The sequence below is a fragment of the Corvus brachyrhynchos genome, unplaced genomic scaffold (genome assembly GCF_000691975.1).
Source record: "Corvus brachyrhynchos isolate BGI_N302 unplaced genomic scaffold, ASM69197v1 scaffold221, whole genome shotgun sequence".
In the NCBI taxonomy this organism is placed as follows: domain Eukaryota; kingdom Metazoa; phylum Chordata; class Aves; order Passeriformes; family Corvidae; genus Corvus; species Corvus brachyrhynchos.
Genome location: NW_008236622.1, coordinates 3,050,072 through 3,074,504, shown reverse-complemented (window position 1 = coordinate 3,074,504; position 24,433 = coordinate 3,050,072). Strand labels below are relative to the sequence as shown.

Sequence of the window (24,433 nt, the reverse complement as noted above, 5' to 3'; positions counted from 1 at the left end):
CTCTTGCTGACCTTGCCCTGCCTACCCATAAAGCCTTAAACTAACATACTGCCCAACTTCTGAGTCACAGCACTGCCGTATTACCCGACTCATCTGCAGGACTGTCACCCTTTGTTTCAAGAGGGGCTCACAACTTTGTACTTTTTGGCTCAGACCAGTAATACAACCCCACTTACTGGCAGGAAATGGTTCTTACCTCTTTCCACAAGGCTTCCCTTCAACTGGTGAGCCTCTCGTGCTGTGCCCTGATACTGGAAATAGTGGGACTAGTTGAAGGATCTTGCTAGAGAGGTTATGCCAATAGAAGGTAGCAGGCTGAAACAGCAACTCAGTATTTTGCTTTTTTTACTTTCTCCTGACAGGAAGGTAAGTCTAAATGCTCTTGTTAAAAACAGATAAGAGCAACTGAATTAATTTTACATAAAACTAGCTGTTATAGTAGAGCAGAAAATACTGCTTAAAGAAAACAGTACTCAAAAGTATTGGTCAAGTTCATTTCAGTTAAGATTTGAAACATAGCTGGCTTCATTTTTAGCTGTGTAACAAAATTTATATAGCTGCTCAATATTTTCAACTATCTGACAGCTGTTTAATCTGCCCTTTCTCTTGATATACAACAATTAATCCAATAGTAGCAAGATCCCTCTAACAATAGAGGGATTATTATGAGACGTTTTTCATGCCACATAGTCCTCACATACTTAATAGGACTGTACGTTATGAGAGATACAACTGCCAAAATGATATGACATTACCTACTATCAGCACTGTGTGTATCTGTGAAGGCAGAATGCCCAGAGATCATTAACACATCTCAACTGAACTGCAAATCTTCACATGCCTGATGAGCTGCATTACTGTCCAGTCCCAAGTAAAATATTCAGTCTCAACTGAGTATCTTAAAATGACAAAACTACGAACTAGTTAATATTTGTAATTTTGTATTTTTACCTTTACTATCAAACTCAGCTGATAGAAAATGTAAAATTGCATATACTTTCCAAACTGATGAAAACAACCTTGAGACAAATGAAATATAAGTAAAAAAGGGCAGCAGTAAAAGCTGTCATATTTTAAATAAAAGTTAGTATGAGTGAGGTTCTAAAATGGTCTTAATGCCCTTCTGTGTAGCAAAAACTGAGACAGCACAGCACCTGTAAAAGTGTATTTAAAGCTTATTTCAAATCCATTATCAATTAACAGGTACCACTTTTAGATATTATCACATTAAAGATTTCCTGGGAAGATAAAATCAATTTTTCTTGTAAAAGATAAGCAAAAGAGGCTTTGATCAGTAACCAAATTTCTTCAACATGTCTATTAGTCTGTTCAGTCTTTGGGCAACTTCATGTCATAAGCTGTAGCAAATGCTCCGATCACCAAAGTTACTCCATCCTGGGAGACTTTCAGACACCCCTGTTTGTTTCAGAGACTTACTCCCTACTTTGAACCTCTCCACAACAGAACTCCCAACTCTGCAGGCCATTTGAAAGGTTCAGCTGGTAAATATACCAAGGCCTTTTTGCATCCTTAATTTGTAGTGAAGTTTCTCTCCTGTAGATTTGAGGCTAGTGAAAAGAGAACATGTTAAATTCCTGCTTCAAATTAAACAGTGACAGTGATAAAATGGTTATCCAGAATGTGTCCTCTAGGACACTACCTGGAGCAAGAGGACTATATAATGTCTTGGGTATCTTCTGTCTCTTAGGTGTGCCATTGCCAGGGTGAAAACCACCACCACATAAAGGTGCAGTATCAGGCACATGGTGCTGAGTTACCTTCAGCAGAGTGATTTGAACAGAATCAGGTTTAAGTCCTGTCAGAGCTCTGTCTGGGAGCACTGCAACAGTGCCCGCTCAGCCCAGCAAAAACCTCCAGGCTATCAGGTGCACCTAAGTCAAGGAGCCTTCAACAAAAGGGCAATAGGTGGACATTATACCCAGGCAGATGTTGATGAAACTAAAATCCCTCAGTGAGAACAAAGTGTAGAATACCAGTGACTGAGGCACAAACTTCTGTCCAGAGTGCCGGACTGAAAGCCCTTCTGCCCAGCCTCGGAGAGAGAACCTTCTTGCTAATGAGCATTTTCTTTAGCAGTGACTTTGTGATGACAGAGAAAAATCACAAGCTGAATACAGGCGTTAAAGCAAAGCAATTGTTTAACATATCCTGTAACTGCAGGATCTTACCTTACAGCAGGAGGAGGAGTGGAGGAAATCTCGTCGAGGGACTTTATATTGGAATCTTGGCACTACAGCCTGGCACATTACTAGAAATCAGCAGACAGACTTGCTTCTGCACTTCATTTAAGGATTCACATTAAAGAAGGTTCAGGAGAATTGGAAAGATACCCAGAGGAAAAAAAAAATTGCCAAGATGTAGCACAGGTTGAAGGACAGAATGTAACAGAAGAACAAGAAAAATGGCACATTAAGATAAGGCTGACAAGTAAATGAGATGGAGTCTGAACACAGCTAGAGTAGATGCTCCAACTCAGGGTACATGATTGAAGGAAATGGTGTATGATTTGACCTTCTGTGTTTCAGCACAAGAAAAAGTGAATTATAGTTCTTCAGCCCTCTTTGAGTGATGTTAAATGTATAAACATTTCTTTTCTCCAATGTGTGTGGAATACAAATCACCCACAGCTTGAACTTAATATTGTTCTGAAATTAAAATGTTTAATCATTTTACATTTTGGAAGCTGATTTACACATAATCCTTAGAAAAGTACAGTAATTTAATATTAGTAATAAGAAAATATATAAGAATAATTAACTACACATTTCTCTAATTATAATTTATTTGCTTAAAAAATACAAAAGTAATTGATGGCTTCAAAAATAGACTTTTTACTCCCTTTTAGCTAATAATAATAGGATTTAAGAATGGCCTTGAAAATACTAATAGTACAGATTTTGACAAGTTAGATAGCATACCTGGAACTAGTTTTAATGTATCTGTGCTGGCCACACCAGATAAGATTGTGTTTGGCCTTTATAAAATTTTTAAAAATTGAGCTACAAGCTAGCTACAAAGTATCAGCTACAAAAATCCTGGATTTTTAAAATGTAGTGTTGAAAACCTACTTACTTTTGTATTTCATCTAAATCTAGTGCACAAAAAATGTGATCACAGCACTCAGCATCAACCAAAGGGTGGTAACAGGCTACTACCAAAAAAATGTCTTTGTACGCAATTGAGTTCATCACAACCCAGCCCCAACAATCATTTTGTTTCCCAGCAATGCCTAGGGGAGTAAATGTGCCTTTTACCCTTCCTTGATGATTAACATACCGAAGATTTTAAAGATCCGAAGGGAGGCGAGTTGCTCAGCAGAAAACCCATCCCAGTTAAAACAGCCCATGTGCATTACATGGTAGGAGTTGAGCAGCTGGGCCACCCAAAGGAGGTCACTGAAGGGACACAAATGCTGCAGCTGGACCACAGCTGCCACAGGGACGATGGGAAGGTTCATTACAGTATGGTAAGTAATCCAGCAGCAGGGGGGTAACTGAAATACCACGCAACTTATAATACACCATCACAAATTTCAGTTATGGTTTTTTACTGTCCTGTTAATGTCAAGATGTTACAGAATATGAATTAAACTGTCTTAATTCTTCTAAAATTAAAATGCCAATTTCTACCAGTGTGGTGAGTGTTTCATTGCTTGTAGCCATGCATCCATAGCAGGTTTGTATTCCTCTGAATCCTTTTGGGGCTCAAACACTGCTTCTATTCGCCTTAGCTTCTTTAGTTGCTCTTTGTCAGTCCAAAATCCTATAAACAGAAAATTCGTTCTCCAGTTCAACTGCAAATATGTTCTTTTTGAGTTGTTTTAATCTATTTCCAAGAGATCCAAAGCAGAAACACAGTAAGAAATCATGACAGCCTTTCTTTACTCTACCAACAACTTTCTCAGAGGGAAGCATATTTTTAACATTGTGAAAATCCTTTCCAATAGGATCCACTTGTTTGGAATCCTGACAACAGTGCATCTGTTTAACTGGGACGGTTTCCAAGGAACAGCTCTGGTACACTGAAGTTCCCTTAGGTTTCATCCACAAAGCGCTTTTAGTTGCAGGTCCTTCTCAACAAAGAAGGACCACAGAAACCAATACTTAGCTGCTTTCCTACTGTCTTAAAAATTTGTATAAATGGCAAGAAACAGCTGGTGCTACAAATTCCTATTAATTTATGTTATTAAATCATTCTCGTCTGTCAAGGGTCTCAACTTTCTTACACTTTTACTTGCTGAATAAGTCTTACCCAAGCATATCGTTTTTACCTTCATCTGTGAAGTATGTTATTTACATATCAAAGCACTTCAACAAAAACATGTTTTGTAGGTGCACATTAAGCAAAAGCATCAACAGTTTGTAGCTTTAAGTCTGGTTAACAATATGGAACAATTCTGCGTGAGTAGAGTTGTTTTTCCTGTCAATAATTTATTTCATACTTCCATTCCTGTGAAAGCCTCAAAGGATAAAGGCTGTGTTCACAGAGCACAGGACACAGCTTCAGTGGGAATGTCAGGGCTGCAGGTGAGCGCGGTGGCTCCCTGGGCACATGGTCCATCTCCAGCTAGCACCACTCAGGCAGCACCAGTATGGGAATGGACATGGGAGTGCCTTGGTCAAGGAACAGCAGGCAGAAAAGACAGGATTCACCTTTCTTCTCTAGTAATACATCCTTCTAATTGTACTGTACAGAGAAACATAAACACTCTTTACCATAGGTCCCCACAAAAATGGCTAAAGTTATCCTTTGGGGGGGATTTTACAATTATTTGAAGTTATGCCCTTTTTTTGTCTGATCTCTTTTCTATTGTATTTACAACACACATTATAAAGGGGGGAAAAAAGCCTTTTTAATGTCTACATACCTGAAGCAAGGCCTGCTAGAAAAGCTGCACCAAGACTAGACATGTCTGCATTTGCAGGTTTTTCTATTTTCTTATTAATTAAATCTGACGTCATCTGCATGACAAAACTATTATTACTGACACCTCCATCAGCTCTATAGGGAGAAGGGAAGAAGTAGTTAAAAAAAAATGTGTTAAGTGCTTATTGCCAACATTTCAGAAATCATGCTCAGAAAATACCAACTTTTGGTATTTCACACTTATGCATAAATCTTCTGTCACTCATGCACAAATGCATTTCCACTTTATGGGTAAATTTAGAGACCAGAACAAGGTGCCAAAAAAAACCCCAAACCACCAAAACCAAACCAAAACAACCCAAAACCACCTTTATAAACTGGGGTAGGAATGATAGACAGGGACAGACGACACTATCAAAAGCTCTGAAAGCTCTGTCTTTTAGAACTATACATCATCTTGGCTGAAATGTTAGGGTTTATAACAGAACCTTTACATAGTTACCACCACAATATGACAACAGTCAAAACCATTACACTAAATAAACCCTTTCAGGTGTTCTCAGGTCTGGAAAAATACCTTTTTCTTTACTACCAAATCTTTGTATTAGTTAGCTAAAATGCCTTCACAGTTGCTTCTTTTTAGGAGGAAATTCAGAATGACGCTTCCATCTGTCTGTTTTCCTAATCTGAGACCAACCTAATGGAGGAAACTAGAACTTATCAATGCTGTTCCTTAATCGTCTGAGATTTAAAAGTAATCACTCTTGCAAACAAAAATAACTATAACAAAAAGCAATCTTCGAAATGTCCTAGATAGGCTCATTATGTTCTTGTACTCCAATACCAGCCATGTGTGGAGCTGTTGCTCTATCAAATGTGGTGCAAAGAAGACATCTGCTGTTTATTGCTACAGAAAGTGTTGGGTAATAAAACTCATTAGTTACAGGACAGTCGACTAAAGCTGAGAGTTCTTTCTCTGGACTTTCCTTGACGGTGTTGAGACAAGCAAAGAGAAGTAATAGAAATCTAGAGGACTAATAAAAACAATGCCCAGAGACCAGGAAGGAACAAGGAATACAGGACAATGGCTAAAAAAGGAATAAATTAATTTAAGGAGTAAAAACAACAACAAAAAATCAAAAGTAATTGACAAATGCAGAAGATGTGAGGACATAAGAATGGTAGAGCAGCTTACATCCCTACTGAGAACCCCACTGAGCGTGTCCCATTATGTTTTAACATTTAATCCACAAGCTGAATTGCTACTGATGCTAGTTAAGTAATACAGACACTATATAAAACTGCAATTTTATATCAATGAATAAAAAAGAACATGATCATATAAAGTTTACATTGCAATGTAAATGGAATCAGAATTCTAATGCTCCCTAAGCTGTATTTCCACACTTCCCATATTTTAAGAGTTTTTAAGAGTTTGCACTCTTAATGTGACTTTTCAAATCTTGGATGAAATTTTCTGTGTAAAAAAGTTTCCTAAGTAATCAAAGTTCTGATACTTTTCATCTTCTCCTCTTCATTAAACCCCTAACCCCAGCTGTTTCCATCACCTTTGCCTAGTCTTTCCATATACATGATGGAAAGCAGAAACTTTTACCTTCTCCCACTTTGTACTCTCACTTTTCTTCCACTGAGAGTCCGATTTCTGCCTGCATGCCTGCCAGTCTATTCTTCCTTTGCAGAGGCACAGGAGGGATGGGAACGCCTGCCTCTCCTCCTGACTGCAGTGTCATGCTGGCCTGTCTGCCCGAGGGAGGAACTTTGTTGCAGAGCTTTCTGAGCCTCAGAGGGCTGGAGCGTCTGACCAACTGGTGTGCTCAAGGAAAGTCTCTACCAAAATGTGAAATGTAGTCTTCCAGCAATGTTTAGTTCAGCTAAATTTTTCCCAAATGTCGCGAAAGCATATTCTAGGGAGTACAGTTACTGCACTGTATTTGATATGGCTCTTCAAAGATTAAAGCAAAACCAATGTCTTAACAATTGAACCTCACAAACAAAACCAATTTTAACCAATGTTTTTAAAAAATAGTCTGTGAAAAACCTAGCACATAAAATGTCAGTATGAAAGAACGATGACAAAGGATAGAATGACCTTTGGGGTAGGCATAGCTGTATGCACTCTAGTGCTACCTGAAAACATGGATTCGCCTTCTTTTTAATTATTGTTTTAATAATTAGAGCAATTCATTACTCACCTGCTAACAATCACCAGTGCCAATAGCTGTGCATAGACTCTACTGCTGCTTAAGTTACATTAACATTTGACTTGGAAATCATCTACTTCTAAACAACAGAATTCTTACAGTACGATAAAATGCGTAATAAAGCTCACACCTATTTAAAATCAAACTCTCATACATGAAATTTAAAAGTTACAGGGAACTTACCGAATAGTTCGAAGAGGAATGTGCACCTTCTTCGCAATTATATCATAAAGCAGTTTGTTTCTTTAAAAAAATGTTTAGTTGAATTAAGCATTATATAGTCCACAAAGTGTTTTCAGTATCTACATAGAAAATAAATGCAAGGCAAGAAAAGCCTCAGTTCTGTCAGAACTTCTGAAATAGCTAAAAAGTTTCTAGAATGCATAAATAAAAAACCCAAGCCCACTGAAACTGGTCTTTGGTCTTTGTCTTCATTACAAAGGCACAAGTATGGCTATATCATGGTCCATTCTATGGCAAGTCACTGTAGAAGGTTCATTTTTCCCACTGAAAGTTACTGATAGGTTTCTAGGGATAGAATTGTTGATGTAACAAGTGGCTTAGAGTGAGGAAAGTAGGCCAACAGAGTGCTAATTGGAGTTTATCCAGCTGTTCAGTAAGGGGAATATCTAAAGGCTTTAAGTTTGACTTTTTCCTGAAGCCATTTCATTTAACGGGAGAAAATCTAAACACAAAGGATCTCTACTTGTTTCTAGTTATTTGTAAGCAGTATTTGAACGAGATGATATTCTTAACATCCCTTAACATCCTTTTCAAGAGACCCATGCGTCAGTTCAGGAATTACAGCGCAGAAAGAAGATGCATTAGAAACCATTTGCAGCAATTCAGAATGCCGCCCTCCTCCAGACATCCTTTTTGGGCTTCTTGCAGGAGATTTTTATGCCCAAAGCAAAGCTGTTGACTACATGGAAGGAACCACATCAGTGCTGTCTAACTGGCCACAGTGCAGCGTGAGCCAGGCTCAATCCATACTCAACTCCAATCTGAGGCATATGGGGGATTGTCAAGGCAGTGAGCTACTGATGTGGTATCAGCAGTGACCAGCAGTGGTATCTTTAGCCTTCACAGATCTGGAAGCTGCTGTCCATTCATATCTTTGAAGATGTTTAAGAGGCCTGTTACTTTGTTTTATAAAACACCAAAATTTCAAACTTTAAACAAAATCTAATATAAAACTTACAGCTTCAGGGATACTTTAAACACAGCTAGAGAGGACTACAGCTTCTGACAAAACTCTTGTCAGGAGAGCAAGGACAAACTTTAAACAGAAAACACTTTTAGAACATGCAGAAAACAACGTAATTTAAGAATCTCTATATGGTTACTTAATGACAAAAACTCTGAACTAACAAATACACACAAGTTTATTTGCATAGTGTTAAAAAAAAAAAGGAAGCAGCTAAAATGCCTTTAAAACTCCTTTCCAGTGTAACAGTAGTGTTTTGTACAAACTGCGAAGTCCATGTATCCATTTAACACTGCTGATCTAAATAAAAGCAAACGTAAGAAAATATATGCCAGATAATTTAGCAAACAGTACCTGAAAGCTACAGATTCCAACATAGCTCGAACAAGATGGTTTCTGTTAGTGGAAGGTTTCAGACCCATGAAAGAGGCACATAAATATGGGTCACACCCAGAAACCTGGAGAAAAGATGTCACCATGAGTTCAGTGAATTGTATTTGAAGGCTTTTGAGAAAGAAATTAAAGAGTAAGAAAAAAATAACTTACAAAAATTACAGGCAGCATAGTGAAAGAAGAAAATCGAAAACAGCATGTAAGAGGTATATAGTGTTATTTTAGCTAACTCAGTGAACGGTTTAAATTGCTTCTTTCAACAGCAAGATGCTTAAGTGACTTCTTCCAAATCAGACGAACTAAAAAGACTAATCCACATAATTTCCCTTTAAAATACATTTAAAGTGTACACTAAGTGCCTAGGACAGCGCATACTGGTATTACTGATCTTATTGCTGTTCTCTAACAAGGTTTCACTCACGCCCCCTCCTGAACTACTGAAAGAAAGATGAATCGACTTTTAAAAGTAATACTGAAAAGGCCAATAATACTTTTTATTGGTGTATACAACAGCCTGTTATCAGTGACACTGAAGGAAACTGGGCTATCTGGAGAAGAAGTTTAATTCTTTTTTGCTTTGTTCCTTAGCATACAGAACTCAGACAAAGGTAAGGTTAAAGATGTTGAGTTTCTTCAGAAAAAAACACTAGTCCTGGGAATGATCAAACTGAGCATGGTAGACAAATGAAGATTTAAAAAAACTCAAACTTTTAGAAACACACTGAGAGATGAGCTGGTATACACTGAAACCAAATAGTTATTAAGACTTCTAAGATAAAAGTCTATTATACTGAGTTTGATCATTCCCAGGAGAAGTGCTTAAATGTTATCATTGCTTTTCATAACACCAGGACTTGAAATCTTGCTAATACTTAAGTACTTTAAAATATTCTGATGAATTACAACCTACACCTTGAAACAAGTCAGAATAAAATGAATTATTTTACAACAGTGCTTAGAACAGTTGTCTTGATGAAAGCTCTGCACTTCATAGCAGAGAAGCTGTGACATTGGTTTGTGTCTCTGCAGGCATTGCCTGTGTTACTGGAAACAAATAATTTCGTTTATCTGTCCTACACTAATTTTCCTATTTGGTAGGGTTTTTCTCAAGGGGAAGATGGCATTTAACCATTCTGATATGACAACGGTCTTCACATAGCATGATGAGCAACAGACAATAACCACCACAGCAGTACAGAATAAATACTGTGATAAGACGTAAATTATTACCTTTAAAAGTGTAAAAATTAATTTTAATTGGGTTATTAATATATATTCTTGACTATATTATTAATAATAATTTTACCTGCAAACCTGGAATGAAACAAACACCTTGAGAATCAGCAATACTCTGTGCCATTTCTGCTGTTTCATCTATGTTGGTGAAAAGTCCTGTAAAAATACATAGGTTGTATGATGTTATTATTTCCTTCAATTTCTTCATCTTGTCTCACTAAGGGAAAAAAATCGTCAGACTACTCCTTTTGTAGTATTTTCAAACTACATGTTCCAAGGAAAACAATCACTTCTCTACTTCATGTCCATCAGCCACATTAATAATCCCTAACTCTTCAGATGAAGGATAAACTCAAAAGGATCCTCTCCTATCTGTTGTACTGTAGCCCTTTAATCTTCACATCCTGTATAAGGTCATTAGCTTTCCAAATAGACATAAATTGGAATTAAAAATGATAAAGGCATAAAACTTTAGATTCATAAAATATAACATATTTTTCCCCCCAAAGATGATGTTACTCTCAGCCCAACCACGAAACAACTACAGAGAAAGACCTTAACACCCATATTTTATCAGCACCCTTAGGATCTTTACAAGTGACACATAAGGTAATCACCTCTTATCACAATAATGCCTCTTGGATAGACACTGCTTTTATTCTCTGCCCAGCCAGTTGTCTCCTTTCATAACTCTACAGACATTCCTCTTTAGCTTGTTCTTCACCCACATACAACTCTTGTACTAACATCCACCTTCCACAGCTGTGACTAATAATGTCCTTATGTGGCCACATAACATGATTTTACAGAAGACTAGAGGTCTCCTGTACATGAGAACTATTGCTTTTTCTTGTCTAAAAAAGTGAATTCTCCTATTAAAGATAAATTAGGTTAATCTAGCTCAACTTACCTTTGAAAAACCCATCTTGGTAATTTATAAGGAGTTTCAATTTACCTTTGTAACCTTTATAAATTTGTGGGAGAACTATGGATTCTACTGTGCTCAGACTAATAAACCTAAATCACATTTTTTCCTTCTTGTTGTCTTTGCTGTTACTGAATTATACATACAGCACCTCTACGCCAGGACAGAAAATCAAAAATTAAGGAAGACTGACTTCATGTTGAAATTACACATACTACTCCTTCAAAATTCTTAGAAGTTATATGACTTCACTAAAAGAAGTCCCTAAACTAAGTCTGCCTTGCTGCAGAAATTACTATTTCCAAACTTTTACCACTATTATGTCTCCTCTTCATCCATGTTGAGCCTCACCGCTGTTATTGAGGCCATTAGCTTACCTTGTGTTTTGGCCCAATTCCTTCTGAAGAGCTAAAGTTTTTCCATTCTCTAAAGCTGATAAAAGTTTCTGAATTCTGCTTCTCACAATAATATTTTCAGAAAAAAAAGGCCTTACTTGTTACAGAGTTTAAAGCAGCTTTCCTTTTATTTGCCCCATTTCTAAAACTTCCCCCACTTTCTTTTTCTGTGGTAGCAACTGTAGGTCATGACCATTTTACTACTGACTAGCAAAAAATCCTTTATACTTCTGCATATACCAGTGATATCCATTTTAAGTATAAGTAAGTTCCATATGGATAACTCTCCATTTTAATTATGGAATCTGAAGTAGCAAGCTTATATATGTAGCACTGACACTTGAGTCTGCAGCACTGACCTGTGTGTTGGTTGAACTGAGTCATTTCCTCCAAAGCCTAATGGCTTTTACTCTCTAGGCTTAGTCAAATTTTGGGCGATGAAGATGTGAGGACCAATCTGAGTCATACTTAACCCTCAGGGGCACATACCACAGCACATGTATGTACTTATGCATCTAAAGCTGACAGCTTCAAGAAATGTGGAATTTTGTGGTGAGCTACACATGAGGAAAACCTTTCCCAAACAATCCAAAGTTTGAGATGCTAATTGCTTTTTTCTCATCCTAGTAAAAATGTACTAAATTTCTGAGTAAGCCAAGAAAATTTCTAAGTCCTAATTAGAACACTGAGAACAGTTGTCCTATGAACAATCAGTGGGTTTGAACATCAACTACTATAGAGGTAGTATTTTCTTAGTCTGTCATTACACTGGAATGCAAAACCTTTCATTACAAAGTAGTAACAACAGCCAAAAGGCACATTACTTTCATGTGAAACAACATACTGTTGCTTGAAAAGTTCTTCATGTTATTTTCGTATAAATCAAACCTGTTATCAGTTCTGAGATGTATAGTTCAAGACCTCTCAAAAGCATTACAGCAAGTCCTTGTGGAATCAGGAGGTTTGTCACACTCAAGAGAAAGCAGGTGAGGAGTAAAATGTTTTAGGAAAATAAAAGCCTAGTTAGGCAGGAGGGTCTGAGGCAGAGACTGAAAAGGAGATGATTGTGCAAACCAAACTCCCTGCAGCAAACACACTCAGCAGAGCACCAACAAGGCTATGCATTCTGCTGTCCAAAGTATGTAGACTAGTTTCTTCAATTATTAATAATAACATCAAATCCAGTAACATAACTATGAACCCATAAAACAGCTTCTTAAGCAGTTACATATTTCACCCTCTATAAAATTAAAGAACTTACCTATATCCTGAGCCCATTTTATGGCAGTGCCAATGTCCGATATAGAACCTTCAGTTAAGTAAACAACTTCTTCCCCAATCTTCCAACCAATCAGTGGATATAAACCTTAATGATTTTCCATGAAACAAAACACTCAGTTAAATAAAATGTTTCCAGAAAAACATATACAAGAATTCCCCACAATAAATCAACCTAAAAAATAAATAGACTTTATTCAATTCCTTTGTAGAATTTAAGCTAAAAAAAGTCACTGATAGAGGTTAACTGTGTTTTTAAAACTTTAATGATGGGATTACAAGAGAATTGAGGAACAGGTTGTTAGACAAAAGTTAACCTAAAAGAATTGCAATCAAATTACAAAAAAAGCCACCTTTGAAGAGCTATCTGCGCCTGCTTTTGTTTTTTATATAAGAGATTGTGTGTACCTAAAAATTTATCAGTGTTTTTCTATTTGTTTTAAGTCCATCCAACTTTCCCCAAGGGTTTCTATAAAGTAAGAGTGTTTTTCCCCAAAATATAGAACATGAAGGCTTGACTTTCAGATGGGAAACACAAAACTGAAACAGACATATACACATAAAAAAAGCAACACAAACTTAGAGCACAGATCTTAGGCACAGAAGAGGATGAAAGTGATGTAATTTTTAATTCCCTTTTTAATATGCAATGCTTCCTCACATAGAAAGCAAAAAAGAAAACAAGTTTCCCCTGCAAATGGCTTTTCAGGTCACTAGATAAGAACCCAAGTAGTGGTCACTGCAACAACAACACCAGCCAAGCACAATAACTGCTGGAGTGAAGAATGCACCCGGACTTCATGGAACCCTGCTCAGGATTCAGAGATCATAGGTAATGCAACACAGGTAAATGAGTCCCAGTTTACCTTTACAAGGACCAGAAAAACATCAGAAGGATCTAGGGGTTCTCTCTGCTTTCTCAAAGTGACTTTGCTGATATGTATGTTTCTCACAGAATCATCTCGAGTTTGCTTGCCTGTGTCGAAATGAGTTGCATGGTAGTACCAGTGCAATTGCAGAAACTTGTGTTAGTGCTGGAGGCACTCTGGCTTACCGTACAAAACAATCAGCAGCACTGACTAAAGTCTGTGTGTTTGTCTCTTGAAAGGGGAATGTAATATACATAACTCCAGATCATCAGTGCAGGTGTCCCTTGAAATCTTTATTTTTTACCAAAGAAACAGCCACAAATTAAAAGGTCCAAAAAATTAATTGAGCCGAAGATCCTAAAGAAGAGCAGCTAATTAGAGACAAAGACATCCACCCATCATGTGGCCTTCCTGAAGATGCTCACACTAGAGTCTCCAGTAGTGTAACATAACTCTACCTCTATGGAATGGATCCGCATGACACTTGACCAGAGGTACTAAGAAACCTCAGACTACCAGAGGCATCTTTTAAATCTATTCAACATGATTCCATCATTGAATTGTGAGAAGTGCTACTATTGAAGGAACTACTTTATTTCTTTTTTTTTTAACTGTTATATGTAGGAGCTAAATGTAGACCAGAAACTAGAACAGCAGCTAATGAACATCTTGCACAAGGATGCTGTAGGGATTCATCTTGCAGTCTTAAATACATATGTCAACTTTAAAGATTGAACACACTACATTTCATGCCCAGGGCACTGGGAAAGCCAGGTACTTAACTTGTCGCACTAACCATACGCCACGACAGCCAAAGAACATAAGGAAAATAATTTTAACATAAGTAACAGCCTAAAGCAGTAGAAGTTTCACAGCACTGCCTTAGAAGATTTTAACTCCTATCAGTACACAGTAGCTAAATTGAAAAACCTTACAGCATGTTTTTGCTATTACATTTTAACAGACTACATATGTATGATTTCATAAGAAAAAATATCATCATAATAACATGATTTATTAGCATAAAAAAGCATTTGCATTCATAGGGAATTCAATGTCTATGCTATTCAGTTCTGACACGTCTTATATTTGCCAAGGTCGTTCAAGACTTGAGCTGGTAAAATTCTCTTTAGCACACTGCTGTCCTCGTTCCCAGCCCTGCCCCATTTTAAGCATTAGACTCCTGAAATTAGTAACTCTTTAAAAATACGACAGACAGAGAGAGACTGTGTAGGCAAACTTACTTCAGTATCATCTTCAGCGCTGTTCTCTTGACAAACAGCTAACTCTGACAAATTAACAAGCTTGACAGACCACAGATGTTCAGAAAGACAAAGTTTTAAACACTAGAAACACATTGGGAAACACATTTCTAGTATTTTAAAAAAACCTAATAACTTCTAATCCTGCATTGTTTCATTGCAGGTGCTTCAATGTGCAAGGGCTCAAGGGGAGGAACTTGCAGCGATCCACTGCAACATTTTGATGCGATGAGCCAGAGGACCAATCCCTTTTTTCTCCATTCCTGTACTGTGTAATACTGCTATGAAGAACAGGTGAAGGAAAAAACAAAACAGTAGGGATGCAGGCAACAGATATAATTACTAATGATGCTACTTAATGCTACTTAAGTTCTCTTCCTGAGAAGCTTACTTTAGGATAACCAAAATTTACATTGCTAATTAAAATTTTCCAGAGTCTTTTCTCCTGAAGAACTCCCAAGCTGTTTTTCTACATGTATGGACAGAAGGAAAAGCACAGCCCTGTTTTATTCCTTTGTGTACCCTCAGCATTAACAGCTATCAAGGAACAGCTGAAAGAATAAAATCCTCTAAAACCAAAACTTCACTGTCTTACTTCTCCGTGATGCAAAGAGATGCTCTCCAGTATTCACATTCCAGAAACCACCTGTTCCCATTGTCAGTTTAACATCTCCTGGGCAAAAGCAGCATTCTCCAAACATAGCTGACTGCTGATCAGCTACCTGTCAATCCAACAAGAATAATAGGACAAGTTAGCTATTGACTACCAACCTGCAATTCTGTTGGGTTTGCAAGTATCATTGTAAACAGTTCAGAGTTCTGAATACAAGTAACCACTCAGGAACTGAGCATTCAGAGAGGACTCATATACAATTTCTTAAGTATCTGCAGGCCATTACAACAGTCAGACTTATCACTGGCATCAAATTACACCAGGTTTGGACACAACGTGAATGTCTGTAGTACTGCTTGCAACACTGAAAAATATTATGGAAACAAAAGAAGTATTTTGTGATTTAATATTTAACAAGGATAAATGGGTCATTTGCAATCCCAGGGAGCAGAACAGAGGAGCTTGGTCTGAATTCCACTTTCTCCAAATAGGAAGTTGAAGTCATGAGTCTTGCCTTTGTTTTTCCTTGATACTCCTCCTGTACCAAATTATTCCATGCTCCATTTTTCCACAATGATGATGGTTATTAAATGTATTTACTTATGTTTTTGCCTTGGTCAAACAGTAGATTTACTAGATTTAGTCCACAGATCTTTATAGAGAGAGAAATTCGTACTAGCTAGGGGACAGTTTTTTCATTTAGCTGAATTCAAGCAGATTTCGCTCTAAGTCATCACTTTGAGTTTTCTTATCCAAATTCTAACGACTGAGAAAAGAACATGTTACTTGTTATTTTCAGTGAAAAATAAGAAAGAGATAAAAGGCACCACAAGTGGATATATTAACAAATACTCTTACAGTTGTTCAGTCTTACTAAAGTCAAGCCAGAATGGACTCTTGCATAACTTTATACAGAACACCTGATTTTAAGCTAGACATCGGCATTACCAGAGCTTAAGAGTCCTACATTCAGTACTTAATCATTTGGTCACACAACCTTAATGAACCTCAACCTGTAGAAATCCCATCTTGTTATTTTCTCCTCCTTCCCTCTAAGGTTGCAAACCGGGTTTTTGGAGAAAAATTCAACAATCAATTCTACTGTAGTTAAGTCACAAAGAATGAATAGAGAATACTTATGAAACAAGCAAGTACTAAATCAAAGCCAGATAAAGAGAGTATAAACACACAGATTTAAGAAAATACTCTCACTCACCACTGCCATTATTGGAATAGGTACCCCAAATATTTCAGAGTCAGTTGATCCAAAGTTGAAGCTTAAAACAAATCACAACATTAAAATGACCTTTTTGTTAAAATGAAGTCTAGGTACATACAGCCTGGGTCTGGATCACACATAAAAGGTAATGCTACTGATTTATCTTAAAGCAAACATTAGAACTATCACTTTAAGAAATATAGTAAAAAAGTTTTGGACTTTATAGACTTTTATATACAGTATAACAGTACATAATTTTTTTTTTGTGTACCTGTGTATTATTTGGCCTGTGCAGAGTATTTAGTATTTATTATCATAATTAATTTAGCAATTAATTTAACAGTTATTGTATTCTTTTAATTATGCCTTCATAGTTACCTTGTGTCTTTCACTGGTGGATAAATAGACATTGGAATAGAAAGCAGATTACACAAAGTGGGATTCCAACATTTCTGAAATGAAACGGGAAAAAGCAAAAACATCAGCAACCCTCTGAGAAGCACAATAAATAGCAACAATATTTTCTGGGAACAGCACATACCATAAAGGGTTCAAAAATGCCTGTAGAACTGGCATTTGAGTAATCTGTAGCATACACCGAACCTACCATGAAAAGAAACAGAACCAAGTAAGATTGTTAGACATCCAAATACTTAAAGAGTTTTCTCTAAACGTCTCATTGGCCCTCATGAAATATAAACCAAGTGCGTGTATGAGCAAAATCACAATGATACAATGAGCACAGAGACTCTACCTGCTGCTCACTAAAACATGCACACATTAATTACCTTATTTCCCCTCATGAACCTGTCTAGAACAGCCAACAGTACCACACCAACTGCATCACTCTCAATCATAATCTGACTCCTCAGGCATTAATCCTCAGGATAGAAACTTATAATTCTTCCACATTTATAACAATTCTTTGTTCTTTTGTTTTACAGGTACTTTTCGTCAATCAACACTAATTAGCTCTGTTAGTCCTCTTTAAATCTTATACTCTCAGAAAGCTGATTACACTGAATAAGTATTTCCTTTCCAGGCAGGCCCAAAGAATAATGAATTCAGAAGTTCTTTCCGTAACAATAAATACATCACAATTTTTCTTGAATATACAAAAGCACAAATTCCAAAAAAGCATCTGAATTCTAGGATATATAAATGACAAGTCATGAACATAATTTCTTAGATTCCGGTGTGTTTTATTGATATTTAAGAGTAACTGTAATGTTCACCTTTAGTCAATCTATACAGTAACCATGTGTCAACTGTTCCAAAGCAGCAGTTGTTTTTTTTGGCAGCTTCTTCAGCCTGGGAAAAAAATATACATGCAAAAAAAAAGTATTTACAACTGGGTACAATAAGAGAAGCATACTTACTGATTCCTTTTATAATTTTCTTCATGGTTAATAAGAATGTCCTCAGAAAATAAGTCCCTGATTGTAAACTTTTCTTCTAAAAAGGCCAAGTTGGCTATGTAACTAATATTATCCTACAAGTTCATGCTCCTAACAGAAAATAAGAACACTTTCTTACAGCTGTTACTAAGGAAAGAAAAGTAATTAGTCTTCTACTGTAGGGGCATCATAGCCTTATGAAAAGAAACTTACAGTCACAATTATAACAGTGGTGAAAGAGTGGTGGATAAAGAAAACAAGGTCCTGCATGGTGAGTATTAGAGCAATGAATATAGCAACAAACAGCTCAGGGCTCGTTAGTGCTCTAGATTAATCCAGCACAACTTATTCTGCATGCATTTTCCAATTCACAAAAATGCAAAATGAACTGTACAGTATGGTATTATTTGTGAAACTGCAGGACACTAGAATTAATGCAGAGTGGAAAGATAAGAAGGCCCATTGAAAATAAATAAAATTGTCATGCAAAACTAGAGTGCAAAAAGCTTTAAAACGAAGTACAATCACTAACTGTATAAATGTATCAAGTGAAGTAAGATGATTTTATTATGTTGCTTATGTATGAAGAAAGCTTTTTACTACTGCACATTTCCAGAATGAGAGAAAAATGTTGTATGAATATAAGTCACCACTTAGTTAGACAGGCTTTGAACATTAACACAGATAAAATTCTTTCTGGTCCTTCTCAGAAGAACAAGCAAGACAAAACTGAAGCAATTACAGCCAATAGTCACAGAATCATAGAATGGCCTGGACTGGAAGGGATCTTAAAGAGTTACAACTCCCCTGCCACAAGCAGGGACACCTTCCACTAAACCAGGTCACTCAGAGCCCCATCCAGCCTGGCCCTGAACACTCCCAAGTCACAAGCCACTATTATGACTTAAGAAACCTATTGTTTTTCCCTTTACAGCTTACCTCATGTATGTTTTTAAAAACCCATGACAACTTCATAGAAGTTTGATGTGTTGAAAAAGTAAGAAAACTGGGTGCCAAATATCGATCATTCCCAGTCAAGAAATGAAGCACTGTAAAAATAATATGGATTACCTGTTTCAAAAGAAAACAGTTACTTAATTTTTAATCTTGCCCTTTAAAGGTTACTTATCAATTATCTTTAAAGGATGACAACACAGATGAAAGTGGCTGACATAAGATTCAGATTATGTAAGGATCTTCATATCAACAGACAGCCTTCCTGCAACACACCACATGAAAGAGCAGCTGCTCTAACCAAGGCTGCTTTAGCAAGTTCTGCTGGAGCACTGACAGACACTGCTCTGCACTTCCAACACTGGTCACCTCTATGAGCACAATGCATGATGTGGCTGACAGCATTACATACCATTATTCCAGTGGAAATTCTCCTGCAGCTGACAGGCTCAATCATGATTTAGTAGATTTACCAAAATTTAATCATTAATTGAGTTTTCACAAAAGAAACCCAAGAATTTAATTTCTATTGTGACTGTATTGGTTAGTTTCCACTTAGAGGAAAAGTAACTTTTGTTTTTGCACTTACAGAAAATCTTTCTCTTCTAAAGGCATGAAGCACAAGCCAGAAGCAGCATAAAATGTACCTCCTATAGATAATCCGAGCAAAGGGTTCATGAAAAAACAAGCCAAGAAACAAAAAGCCCTATCCACAAAAACCCAGACCTACCTACATCCAAAATCTATGCTGTAGCAGTGTTAACATGCAACATTTTTATTTAACAGACTAAAAAGTAACGAAATGAGCATCAGACCTACCAGTATCTCTTCCCATAATAATTACTTTAGGCTACCAGTACCGCACTTTTTTCTTGGAACTATCTTCCATGCTAATATTGTTCAGTTAAATGTTTTTAGGACACAGCACATCACATCACCATGTGAACAGGACACTTGAAGTATTCCATATATTGCCCTTACTTGTCATAAAAGTTAAACAGCTCTAATATATCCAAGCGGTATCTAGATTAGCACAGTTTTACCTTCAGCAGAAGGGACTTATTCCAGGAATTCACAAGTTCAGCACTTCTTAAGTCTTGCCAACTTATGAAATTATGAAAGGGTTTCCCTGTCCTCCTGAAAAACAGTATTTGAACGTTTAAAGCTAGAGAACACAGACTGCCCAAAACATTCAACATCATTCACTATTTCCAGTCAGGACAATAAACACTAGGTCAGTTCCTATAATAACTGCATATCCTCCTGGTGGATCTGAGGAATTAGTAAATCAGCCCACAGACATTTGAAGTGTCAGATTTTCAGCAGAATTTAAAAATACATATGTATTCATCTCTTCCAACGTACAAAGAACAAAAAGACCACACGCTCACAAATAGTTCTGAACTGCTCTAAGGTGTTGCTGTGCAAACACAAGAGAACATGAGTGACTTGACATTTTTTACTTTTGAGTTCAACATTTCTACAGCCTGCTTCCATCCAGTCTCTGAATACAAATGAATACAAATTCATTTTAAAGAACACATGACATACATACTTGTGCCATGTAATGAAAGTTCCTCTCTGTGTGGAGATACCAAGACCAGCAATTTGCCTCATGTGGAGTCCTGCAGCTAAAAACCAAAAATAAATGACAATCACAAAAAAAAGTGTTTATTTGGAGAAGCAAACAAAATACAACTATAAAACCTATGGAATACTTGGGAAAATAACAGTTTATGAGAATATAAATGTCTACAAATTGTCCAGCTAAGTGTTTAGAACAGTGAAATGTTAGAGAGCTCTGAGTCAGACAACTGATTCCAAAGCAGATGAAAAAACCTATGAATTTTCCAAAAGCAGTTGTGGCACACTGACCCTTTCCACCCTCTGAAAGGCCTGTTGATACTTTACATGAGCAATCCCAGAGACAGGCAGGCAGATTACATATGCCCACATAATCAATTAAAATGTGTATTTCACATAGATGAATGTGAATGAAAGCACCAACAAAAGTACCTTTACAGAAGAATTTCTATAAAGAAACAAACTAGATTGATCCTGCAGGCAGTAAATAGATTAATGGGAATATGCCACGACTTTTTACATCACCTTGATAATGACATGTCTCACCTTAAATATTTCTTAAGCAATGTTTCAAAATTCCTAAGAACGAATTTGCTTAAACCAGGTACGACTCAATGCAACAAAATATACTTTAAAGTCGGAAGTACAAAAATGTACATTTGGGTATACACCAATTTTGCTATTAAACCTTACCTTCAAATAACCGTTACAGAACATTTTTTCTAATATAACTGTAAATAATTAAATATATCTACAGCTATTTTCAAAGCAACTCTGGGCAGCTTGCTAAGTACCTCCAGCCATACTTATAGAAGCAAAATTACGTGAAGAAAATATACATTAAAAGTTTCCACTCAAATGACTACCGACCCTGTCGTAAGTACTGTTACTCTGAAGGGCTCTCAATCCAGCTATCTGAACCAATCACAGGTTAAGTATGTCTTGCTCATATGTGTTCTCATGTTATCTTTCATGTGCAAAGCTGCTCATTTGTGTGAACATGTCCTGCAGACTCTACACCCAGCACCCTCTCAGTGACAACTACAGAAGGAGTTTCACAGAGGAAGGGCACATCCTGTGCTGCCCAACTCTACATGTGCTTGTGCACCTCCCCTTACACTGGGTCCTTGCATTCCCGCCAGCAGTGCTATCAATTCCTCAATCAGCTGAAAATTAAACCAGTGCTTTCACAAGGTAACCTGCTCCACCTGCCTGTACAAGTGCTGCTGGTAGTGGGAGTGTACAGGAGGAGGACCTGGGAGTGGGTGGCCTGAGAATAGCACTATTTATTTTTCAGGCAAAGCTATACAAGTACTTCCATAGCTCACGAAGGACTACTGGCATGTGTTACTCCTTCCCATCTCCACAACCTGCACAGTCCCACCACTTTCCCTGTGTCAGCTATCATACTCTCCAGACATGCACATAAGTGGAGCTAACTTCCATTACAGACGAAAACAAACCTAAAGACAAACATGGATATTTTTCAGTTAAGCTGTCTTTTGGATGGAGTGCTACAGTAAGAGAGTTGTCACCAGAAGTTTCCACCTTTAGGTAGTACTGACTACAGCAGCTCATCCACACATGCATGGAATCACATGTTTAGCTCCGCAAGCCCTGCAAACCCAAGTGTCACTATGTTCCTTCTGTTTCCAGTCATCCCTGCCCCTGGTACCACACCCTCTCTTGCGTCAGCACAAACATCGGTGCAGCTCTGCTGGCATAAACAACCGGACAGCGATTCCACTCAGGAAGCTGCCCTAGACTAGAAACGACTCTGTAAAAAGGAGGGTGGCACTGCTTCTTTTGACAGCACTGTGAGTTATGCTCACACACCCACTTAAAAATGACTTGCTGACAATGTGTGCAGCTTGGCCACAAGGAAATCTTCCCCTTTTAAAACTAGATGAAAAGTCTTGCTTCCTGATTTGTCCCACAGAATAGAAATGAAGGAAGATAGTAAGGTCTTTGAGGGTTGAGGGGCATTGCTGTTCTTGTGACCAAACAGCTGTGGCTGCGGACAAAACAAACCAAGAGCCCAAAATAATCACCTTCAGCTTACACCTGGTAATGTTTACTTTCTCTGTTCCCTTAGGCAGCCTTCCGAAGGAGCAGTTTTGCCATGAGCCATGTTTGAAGGCAGAGCAATACTTGGAGACCAAGCAAGAGGGGCTGAATAGGAGGAACTGAACGAATTGAATGAAAGAGTGCGATGTACACACACAGGAAAAGGAGGCTGGAGCACTGTGGGCAGGTGAACTGGGGTCCAGCTGACAGGTTCACAGCATCAACATGGCACAGAAGGTGATACAGGATGGATGGCAGAACACTGGAGCTGGATTAATGTGACAGCTATGAGAGTTGTAGAGAGTAAGAGCTAGGTTAGAGCAGCATCCAGAAAAGGGGGGAAAAAAAACCCATCAGAGGTTTGGCAGAAAAGGGAGTTGTATGTATTCAGCGCACTGAGTACCAGGAATTTTTATGCTAAAGTACAAATAGAAAAGAACAGTAATACAGGAATAGGACAGTAAGAACTGCGCATAGTTTGAATGGGAAAAGCAGGAATATCAGGTTGCAATTGAGTGAGCACAGCTCTGCAGCATCCTGAATTCATTCTCTCACACACTCGCACTTGCACATACAAAGTGGTGGTGGAACAATGGGGCACTGGAAGGGGAACAAGCCTACTCTCTGTTCCTGCACAGAGGCATCTGGAGGAACAGACACTGGGGAAGGACGCATATACAAAAAGCTGGAGCAACAAAGTGCTGGCACTGATGCGTAAATCAAGTATTCACATTGCTTCTGCTTCTACTTCAATCCTAATCTGGTCCCAGTGAAAGGAGAAAGGTAACTGAAGTGTGATATCTTACATAATGATTGAATAGGCCTTAAAGCATGTTGCAGACCTGTGCCCAGTGACGATTTTCAGTACTACCTAAAAATATTATCCAAGTAATTAATTTTACTTATTTTGATAAATAAATAATTTCTTGAAGTTTAACCCCTTACCTTGTACAGCCTCTTTGATTACACCAATAAATTGACTCCATAGCACTTCAGGATCTAATTCAACCCATCCAGGACGAGGATAAAGTGATTCCACCTGTTCAGGAAACACAAATAGCATTATCATGATCCCTAGTTCACAGAAACCAGCAAATACATTTGGGTTAATCTGATTTTTTCTTAATTTTGTGAATCTCCTGCAAGAGAAGAAACAACAGTGTAACTTTTAAAACATTGTTAAACATGGGTGTGTAATCTCTAGAAGACCTCCTCTGCTCAAACCCCTTGAAATACAGAAGTCCAAACCCCTTGGAATAAAGGAGCCTGTAAAACCCCTTTCAGAGCTGAAAACAGAAAAGCAGGTGTGTCAGAAAGCTGTTTCTGCTGCACTGCTGAACTCAGACGTTGATGCCCCTGAGTTTCTCAGTGGCAGCACAGCAGGCCAGGAATCACCTGTCAGACGAGATTCCAGCGACAGGGAGGGTCAGCTCCACTGAGAGCAGCCCCTTCCATTTCCAAAATCCATCATATTTCTAACAATTCTCCTCGCTGCAAGCTTTTCATTGCAATAGGTAACAGTAAAAAAAGTTAATTGTGGAGATTGCCCTGATCCTAAAATCTCGAGTCGTACAAACCTAAAGCAGCCTGAAATTAACGTTCCAAAATTGGCTCTTTTTCACACGGCGCTGTTACAAGATGGGACGCGAGTAAACACAAGTCCTAAGCGAATCTCAGCTATGCCCTACTAACAAACGTGTTTTTGTTCAGAGAGGGATTAGTCGGTAAGCGACCGAAGCGAAGGTAACCGGGAAAGGTGGAAGAGAGTGAGTACCGAAGCAACGGGTGAGTGCCACGGCGGTCCCGCGCGGTCGGGGGCTGCGGGCTCCCTTTCACCCCTCGGGAGGGGAAGACGCTCCTGTCAGGGGACGCCCGCGCACCGGGACCAGCCGAGCTGGGTGAGCGCCCGGGGACGGCCGCCCCCG

At 38.0% G+C, this 24,433-nt stretch overlaps 1 protein-coding gene across 1 annotated transcript in view; it reads right to left on the bottom strand.

Annotated features, from left to right (window-relative positions):
* Window positions 1-611: 611 nt before the first annotated feature.
* The window catches only part of GK5 (glycerol kinase 5 (putative)), a 28,579-nt gene continuing 4,757 nt past the window's right edge, over window positions 612-24,433 (bottom strand). Inside the window, exons 4-18 of the mRNA XM_017726400.1 lie at window positions 23,454-23,547; window positions 20,413-20,488; window positions 19,901-19,994; window positions 18,843-18,974; window positions 17,742-17,817; window positions 17,048-17,109; window positions 16,885-16,958; window positions 16,504-16,564; window positions 15,270-15,396; window positions 12,527-12,631; window positions 10,016-10,101; window positions 8,671-8,774; window positions 7,293-7,352; window positions 4,889-5,022; window positions 612-3,783 (exon numbers count right to left, since the gene is read on the bottom strand). Coding sequence (XP_017581889.1) covers window positions 3,647-3,783; window positions 4,889-5,022; window positions 7,293-7,352; window positions 8,671-8,774; window positions 10,016-10,101; window positions 12,527-12,631; window positions 15,270-15,396; window positions 16,504-16,564; window positions 16,885-16,958; window positions 17,048-17,109; window positions 17,742-17,817; window positions 18,843-18,974; window positions 19,901-19,994; window positions 20,413-20,488; window positions 23,454-23,547 — 1,422 coding nt within the window. The 3' untranslated portion in view covers window positions 612-3,646. The remainder of the gene's footprint in view (window positions 3,784-4,888; window positions 5,023-7,292; window positions 7,353-8,670; window positions 8,775-10,015; window positions 10,102-12,526; window positions 12,632-15,269; window positions 15,397-16,503; window positions 16,565-16,884; window positions 16,959-17,047; window positions 17,110-17,741; window positions 17,818-18,842; window positions 18,975-19,900; window positions 19,995-20,412; window positions 20,489-23,453; window positions 23,548-24,433) is intronic.